General features: G+C 33.6%; 1 protein-coding gene across 4 annotated transcripts; it reads left to right on the forward strand.

The window, feature by feature from the left end:
* Window positions 1–357: 357 nt before the first annotated feature.
* LOC108999202 lies at window positions 358–3,389 on the forward strand. Of its 4 annotated transcripts, XR_004801517.1 has the most exons (5): window positions 374–1,353; window positions 1,465–1,551; window positions 1,714–1,808; window positions 2,958–3,236; window positions 3,315–3,389. XR_004801517.1 is itself a non-coding variant. In XM_035689992.1 (4 exons), the coding sequence occupies exons 1-4, from the start codon at window positions 964–966 to the stop codon at window positions 3,022–3,024; spliced, it is 639 nt and encodes a 212-aa protein (XP_035545885.1). In that variant the 5' UTR covers window positions 374–963; the 3' UTR covers window positions 3,025–3,389. The 4 variants fall into 4 exon arrangements, 1 of the variants encoding a protein (XP_035545885.1); XR_004801519.1 differs by having other exon boundaries at window positions 358–1,353; window positions 1,641–1,808; window positions 2,958–3,389; XR_004801518.1 differs by having other exon boundaries at window positions 373–1,353; window positions 1,658–1,808; window positions 2,958–3,389.
* Window positions 3,390–8,957: the final 5,568 nt, after the last annotated feature.

Genomic DNA, 8,957 nt, shown 5'->3' on the forward strand with positions numbered 1-8,957 from the left:
TTACTTTTTTATTATTTTTTGTTAAGTTCTGCCTCAATCTAGTAAGTTGAAATCTGTTTTTTTCACATTATACTTTTTGTATGATGAGTGTGATGGAAGGGTTGAAAGGATGGGACTGGAAGAGCTTATAGGTTTGTTAAACCGATCACATAAACTCATTATGACAAGGAACGGATTAGATGAAATTAATGTCAAGTTAGAAAATTTGGGTTATGCTTTTAGAAAATTAAGAAATCGGGGTACTTGTACTTTATTCGTTTTGACTTTGAGATGTGAGATTTTTTTTTTTTTTTTTCATATCAATAAATTTACTCTTACTTATAAAAAAAGAGCGACAGAAATTCCAATAAAAAAAATAAGTGACAGAAATGCAGATGTGCCATCTGATGTATCATCCACTTGGAAACAACTTCAAAAAATAAGGAAAGAACATGGGGAGGGATTCCTCTGCCACCGCATGTGGTGGGTTGCCACCTGCAGTTGCCACCATGCAGGAGGTGCCAGGGTGCCTCCCTCCTCTTGCGCAGTGGAGGTGCTGGGTGGCCTCATGTGCACCCCCAGCCTTGTGGTAGAGGTGTTAGTGGAAGCTCATGGGAGGCCACTCCGGACTACACCACAACATCTCCCATGCACTGGAACAGAGCAATTGCTGTATTTATTAAAAGTTTGGATGTTTGAAAGCTCTTGACACAAGAACTCACACCTGCACATTTGCATTACTGGAGAAATTTCTTTTATACTCAAAATCATGGAAGCCCAATAAATTCTCTTGTGAAGGCTTTGCATCAATGTTGGCAGGACTTGCACTCCATGCTGTTCGTATAGTGTTTTCTTCTTCTATAAAAGTTTTAGTGACTTTTGTGTAATTGTTCTCTTTTCCTGCCCTTTCAGAGATATGAAGTGTATAATTCCAAGTTGAGTTCACAGGATTTATGTGTGGAAGGGGGGGCATATTGTAGTAGTATGCATGGCTCTGATTATCAGGATAAGATATCTCAGCACCAATTAAAACAGAATTCAACTGTTCTCAACCATACCAAACCTTTCTCTAAGCGGAACTCTTTTTCGGATTTGTATGAAGATTCTCCCAGAGAAAAAATTGCTTACAATAGCAAGAGGAAACAAAGAATGAGTGGCAACTGTGGTGCTGAAGGGTCGGAGATTGACTCTGTTGCTAACGGCCATGGTCACTATGATGGGAAAATTGGAAGCAAGTTGCATGATTATGATGATGTCAGCCCCAACATCATCAAAAGGAATGAAACTTTTGAATTGAAGCCTTCAATTCTAATACGCAACCTCTGCAAGTCTGCTGATAAAGAAGAGAGAGGGCCATCTATGAGAATGAAAAAGGTCAACCTTTTAGTTCAGACTTTAGGACTGATTTGCTATATTATCCAAAAACTCTTTTATTGATTGAAAGTTCTTTGATTGAGATTCCATTGTTTACGTGAATATGTGCAGAAGAAGAAAGTCAATGAAAAATGGAAGGGTATAGAAGAATACAGCAACCAAGTTAAATTAATAAACCATCCATCAAACAAAATGACAGTGAGTTTGACCTTTGGCCAGTTTTTAATGACATTATGATACATTAACAAATACATGCATCGTGGAAATAATATATACGTACACATCAGTATGTATGTACATGCAGGGGTGTGTGACTTGCAGTGTTTTGCCTTGCTATTGATGCCCCCTTTAATATTGAAGGTTGAAAAACGAGTCAGACCTGATCTTCCTAAGCCAGACTATGTGAAAAGAGCATCATTAACTGGAATGCCGACATGGAAATATCAGTGCAAAGGGTTGGTCTAAATTTTTGCTTATTATTGTTCTCTCTCTCTCTCTCTCTCTCTCTCTCTCTCTATAAGACTTGAACCAGTAACCCATTGCATTCTATCCCATGTTTCTTGAGCCAAAGCCAAGTGACATGTGAACTTGTACATAACTGCATACCTCTTCCTCTATATCAACTCATGCCCTAGCTTTTACCAAAAAAAAAAAATCAGTGCCTTGATTTGAAAATTTTTGGTTTTTTCTTTGGCTATTGATATAATGTATCATTGTCTTGGAATAATTTCTATACCCCATTTTAAAGAAATTAAAAAACTCCGATCTCTTATTCTATTACAGTAGTAATTTAGTTTTGAATTCAATGTGTAGATATGGTTGATGGGAAGATATTATTTTCTTACAATCCTATATCACTGAATCAGATGGGATATTTATGATGGTTCTTTGTTTTACTTTCTTGGTGCAATTACATCAGTGCTATCATAATTTATACAAGTCAAAGGTCTTTTTTTTTTTTTTTTTTTTTTTGTGGTTTGAAAGGGTGGGGGCGGAGCGGCGTGAGGTAGAGAATGGTATTACCTTTGAATGACAGGACTTAACTGCAACCATAATATTGGTAATTTAAAGTCCTAAACCTGTCATGTTGGGGTAAGTTTGAATGTGGAATCTTACTCTACTATTTGAAGTCTCTCTAAAGTGCCAATGTTCTTGTAATATCTATCATAAATAGTCTACTCGCTAGGCTCTGACTTGAAAAATTTGTACATCTTAAGAGGCATATCCTAGTATTCCATCACATTATGCTTGTTCGTTTCACTAGAGAATGAAATCCTGAAAATGGAAGGTGTTGGCTCTGTTAGGTAAGGCATCTTTGTGATTAGGATGCTGACTTGCCACTTAATGGAAGCTTTTGCCCGGCTACATGACTGAAAATTGAACACCTACAGAAATTCTAGAAAATTGACCTCCCAATCAAAGATTAGTGGTGGCTTTTTTTCTTTTCAAGTGAATTTATTTTCTTCCTTATTCATTATCTGCTGCCCTTTTAGGGAATTGAAGAGCACATTGTATATAGTCTTTACACGCTTCTTTCCTTTTAATTTTTAATTTTGGGGCTCCATAGCTAATTATTTTTGGACTGCACTGCAAATATCTACTAGATCTGTCATGGGGATTCCAACTAGCTTCAGCGCGGATGAAACTGCAGAAACCAGCTCTTCTTTGTAAGGTTTAATGTTCTCAAAGCGAAGCGCATGTACAGTCCAATGGAGAGTCACTTCTCTGGAGCATTATCTTCATGAGCAACAAAGTTTCCACTGGTTACCAATATCTTCTGCACTTGCAGTGCTCACCAGTTTATGTGTAGAAAGAAGTTCTTTATTTTCTTTTGGATTTTACTGCTGTATGGAGGAAAACGTTGCAAACTAACACGCTTGACTGTAAGAATCATCTGCCTGGATCTTCTAACTATCAAAGTATGGAAAACAATGTTCACGAATTTATCACTACTGTTTCAGGTCAAGAAAACAATGGCAGCGTTTCTGCATGTGGATTTTCCATGCTTCGATTTATTAATCAGAAGAATTAGTTTATCTCATTCTGTTATTTATTTTTTTTTTCCTTTTCCCCATTGTTAATCGATGGCACTTCTTGAACTCCTTGGATATATCACATTAATTACTATTATTTCCATTGTGCATATATATTGGAACAGAGACGTACGCCATCATAGGTTTCTTCTGAGAGTGATGCATTTTTTAGCATTGTGCTTTGAATCTTGGTTATCTTGTTTTGTCTTATGTCGTCTTTGCTTTATTTTATTTGACATTCTTTAGCACATGACAACAAAAGACTGAGAGGCTTTCAATGCCAGCTTATAGTGTGGATCAATTCATTGTTGGACTTTCTGGAAACTCTCACCTTTCATGCCTCGTGGAAATTCCCTCCCAAAATATCGGTTGCATACTTGTTAGAAATCTTTGTTAGTACAGAACATAAACATATCCAGATTGAAAGAGAAATTATTTTGAAAAAAAGTGAATAAATACGTGATTCACATAAAAAAATAATAATTTTTTAATAATAGATTTTACTATTTTTCAAAACAACTGTTCGACGCTTGTGCATTTCAAGACTACATATATCATTACTCTTAAACCCACAGCTCTTACTGTTCCTGTTTTAAGTGATCAAGATGGCATACTCTTCTTGTTACAAAGTATTTCTGAATGAATACCCCAATAAGGGAGGTGACTCAATGGTTTTTGGGTGACTTTTTTAAGTCCCAAGTAGTTTGGAATGTATATACTTGGTCTCAGGTTCGGATCTAAGTATAAATTTACCTTAGATTGTTAATATTATTCACTTAAAGATTAATTGAATTCTTTGGTAGAGCTAGGGTCTAAGGATGGCTCCAACCCAACCTAAAGAAGTGCTTGCAGTTTTCCGTCATCTCGGCCCCTCCTGTTTTTTAGCGAATAAGGTATTATGATCATGTTCAGGTAGGAAAACCACCTCCAATTGCCCTTATATATATCCAGAAAAATTTAAATGAATACTCAATTTTAATATTGTTATTATCTACTTCACCTTTTTTTTTAACTTTTTTTTCAAGAGACTTGTACGGGGCTCGTTTGAATGCTTAAGTATTTTAAAATTATGTGAATGGTAGTAAAATTATTTGAATTAAAATATTTTATTGGGTTTTAAAAAATGAATAAAAATATTATAAGGTTTAAAAAATTATTTAACTATAATTTTTTTATATTATTTTTATTTTAAAATTTAAAAAAGTTGTATTGATTTTTATGTTTTATTTTTAAGAATATAAAAGTTGTAATAATTAAATAAAAATGTCGAAAATTCGAAACTTTAAAAATTATTTTGTATTTGAATGCAGATGCTTGAAAATGAAATTTAGAGAAGTCTTGAAAATTTCTCATCTTATCTCGTTATCCAAACAAGTCTCAAGACTTATATCTAATATTACTATGTGATATTCCTGCTAAAAACCCTAAAAGACATGATATTAAACTTTCACTATTTACTTATGAGTTACAAAAGAGTTCAAACTATTTTCAGTGTCACGAAGCTAACTCAAAACTATATGTAAACAGAAAATTACAAAAGAAAATAAAACATTAAGGAAACTTTGCAGCTTTCATCATTCACTTTGATCATCATATATATCTTCTTTGCATACAATAATTATATATTCAGCTCAAACTCTTTGACTTGAACCTGGTACCTGCACAACGGACATGTAGCCTTATTCCTAAGCCACTTCACAATACAATCGCCATGAAACTTGTGCATGCACCCAAGCATTCTTCCTTCATCCCCGACCTTCATCTCTTCTTGACAAACCCCACAAACCGCCCCATCTTCCTCTACCTTCACCTCTTCTGACCCTGCAAACGCTGGATCCAAGGTCTTGGACAAGATCCTCCCCAGGCATCTCGTCACCTCGAGCTCAACCTCTATCATCACGGTGTTGAACTCGCGCTTCGTTTCGCGTGCTCGAGACAACGCCAACTGCACCGTCATGGCGTCCATCCATATGCGCCGCAGTTCCAACGTTTCCGAAAGCGTCTGGGGGTCATACGAGTCATCGAACATCGAGCATCGTCGACCCCAGTTTCTCAAAGTGTCGAGCAGTTCAGCCCTCAAGATGGCTATGTGAAGCTCCTCAGCCATGGCGGAAAGCGAGTACTACTGCACGATTCTTGCACTGCAAGTAAAAGGAAGACGCAGTAAAAGAAATCCGGAAGAAAATCGGAGAGGAAGAAAGAGGGTTTTGCCTGGCTATATATAGTAGTTGTAGAGATCAAGTGATGGGGTTTGTGGGATCTCTGAGTTGAATTAAAGTGTACAGCTTTTGATTTTGTTTCCTAATAGGAAAAGGTCAAGAGAAAATTCTAACCGACAAAGATAGAGTTTAAGGTGATAATTAAGGATATATCAAAAGACACAGAAAACTCTATCTCTCTTTTTCACGTATGATCATATATTTTTTTTTTTTAATTTATGAAATATTTAGAAGAATGGTTGGTTAAAAAGTCAATTTTATTTAAGGAAATTCAGAGATTTGGAAAAATATTAAGAAATTTTATTTAATTTGGTCAAGTTAATAATAAGTATGTTAAAATAACATTTTAAGTAGTACTGATGATATTTCTTGCATTTACCTCCAACACTTAAAACGTGATCGAGTAATTTTAATTTTCAAAATCAAAGGTGTGGATTAAAAAAAAAAGAGATATAAGAGTTAATAAATATACCTGATAAGTAATACTAAATACAGTTATAAGATATGCAATTCTTACGTATTTCTTTTGAAAAAAGTGAGGTTCATCATTAAGAAAATAATTTTTTTTTATATAAATCTCAAATTTACCCACTTTTATCAAAAGGAGTATACAGACTTGCGCACACGTCTCGTTTGGATAGTGAAAACGTTTCATCTTATTATTACAACTTTTCAAATTCTCACATAAAATATATTAAATAATTCAATTTTTTCAAATCATAAAATAATAATAATATTAAAAAATAATATTTTAATAATATTTTATTTAATTTTCATTTAAAATCATCTCATCTCATCTTACTATTTAAATCATACCTTAAACTACAAATATAATTTCTCTACCAGAATCGGGTTGGATCCTTCAAAATGGTTCATAAACGGGGCTATGCATAAGCGAAGCTAAGCTATGGAAGCCCACTAAGGATTAGGCAATATGCAGCAGCAAGACCCAAAAAAGATAAAAGATACTTACAACTGTGAATTGCGTAACCACCGCGTAATCGTTTTGAAAAAAAGGAATAAAACATAGGATCCACATGAAAAAAATTAATTTTTTAATAGTGGACCTCACTCTTTTTCAAAGTGATTACGCGACGGTTACGCACTTTACGATTGTATGTAGAATTACTTCCCAAAAAATCACCCTCCAATGCCTTCATGGGCTAAGCTAAACCGGACCCAAATTCAAAACAATACAGTATCCGAGGAGGCCCTTTGCAGATGTGAGTAGCAACGAGTTGTGTTCAAATAAACAGTGAGTTGACAAATTTTTGTTTCAATGCTTGTCGAGCTTGAACTATCACAAGTTAAATTTTATATTCCCGAATAAATAATTTATTTTATAGCAAATTTGAATTGTTCACGAGTTATTTCATTTTAGCCCATTTTCTAAAAAAAATTCTACTTTAGTAAGAAATTATTTATATTATATCTTAAAATTTCAGAGTTCTTTTACTCAGTAGTTCTACACCACACATTAGTTAAAGAATATACAAAAATAAAAAGAGATGTGTGGTGTAAGACTGATAAGTAGAATTTTTTCAAACTTTATATATATATATATATATTGACAAATAAGTTGTAGATTTTTATAAACATTTTTATATAGTTGAAATATTCCTATATTATTATATTCAGAACTTAAATTCTTGAGTTTGATTGTTATTGTTGTAGGTCTCATCTGTCAAATTCACCAATTTAAAACAAACCCATCATTTTCTTTTAGTTTGAGTGACATGTGGTGGAGTAGTTTAAGTCTCATGTCAATGAAAAGTGAACAAAAAAATGGCAAAGTTGAGGTACATTGTTGGACTTATATTGAGGTACAATCAATGCTACACTTACGTGAAAGGCCTGCATAATTAAGAAATGAAAAACAATACATGTGGGAGTGAAAATCAACCAAACCTGTTTCCGGCATTAACATTGAATACCTATTTAATGAACTCGGTAGAGTTCATAAAACATGATATCTTTCATGCCGAATTTTACGACTTATAATAAATGGATATTATGATTCTCTTATAGAACATAAATGATACTTATTATTTTCATACTATATACCAACATGTGATTTGTCATTTTTATCGTTCTATTTAAATACGTATATTTACACACACCACACACTAATATATGATTTATCATTTTTAATCTTCTGTTTAAACAATATGTATGCTTAAATAGATAAATCACATATTGGTGTGTGGTGTAGGGATGATAAGTAACATTTCTCGTATCATAATTATTGATTCCTTGTAAATATTATAATTACAAGAGGAGGGATCTCAACTAGAATGATATTAAAAATACAAATACTAGCGATAATGTTTGTCGTGGACCTTGTGAGTTGTGATTGATACCATTTAAAAAGTTAGACAATGTGAATGGACCGTATTTGAAGAAATTTCTATTTCTATCTGTTTTAAACATAATTGTAAAAATAATTATTTTATTTTTAAGTCGATGTGTAAAATACACTATTTATATAATTTAAATATTAAAATTTGATTTATAAGATTTAAAATTTAAAATTTATCTTTTAAATTAAATTATGCCATATAAATAACGTGTTGTATAAAACATTTTAGAATATCAATACTATTTAAATATAACAAATACAATTTCGAAACTTGAGTTGTTTAGTGAAATGGGCCCTTGGAGTTTTGCTTTAGTTAAGAGCCTCCAAAGCTAGTGGCCACAAAACCAATAACATTAGACGTTTAAATGCTTGCCGGCATGTGCTTGGCTCAAAGTTGTATCTTATAGTTAGCTTCTTTTGCCGGTTTCAATTATTTTTGTCTCATTTTACTTTTTTTCTTGAGAAAATATGTTTTCCTCTTGACAATCCTTTTCCAAGTAAACGTGGTTTTCTTCGAGCCACTATATTACAAATTAAATTATGCCATGTGGATGATGTGAAGCGTAAATATTTTCAAATGGTACGACTCTTTTTATCATTTGTTTTCTTTGATTATGTTGATGCGATTTTCATATGGTCGGATTCATGGACTCTTCCTTAAGACAGATTGAGTTATAACTCGATCGCAACCTCAAATGAAATAAGGGAAGATGTCGATGAATGAGATAGATATAGTAGACCAAACAAGCAACATGGTAGGCAGCTAGTGTTGATAGGCAGGGGAATGTGTTCCTTGAATTGCTAAGGATAGACACATGGAGATTAGAGGTAGTTTGGTTGGGTTTGCATTGGTGGATGAAGGGTTAACTTCAATTTGATCTGTGACAGAGATTAAAGATTTTGGGCTGTGGCTTGGCCTCTCTCACATGTGGTGGGGGGGGCTAGAGGCTGTCGAGCTTCTATTGACAAGCAAAGCACATCACCCCACTAAGT

The sequence above is a fragment of the Juglans regia genome, chromosome 5 (assembly GCF_001411555.2).
Source record: "Juglans regia cultivar Chandler chromosome 5, Walnut 2.0, whole genome shotgun sequence".
Lineage (NCBI taxonomy): Eukaryota > Viridiplantae > Streptophyta > Magnoliopsida > Fagales > Juglandaceae > Juglans > Juglans regia.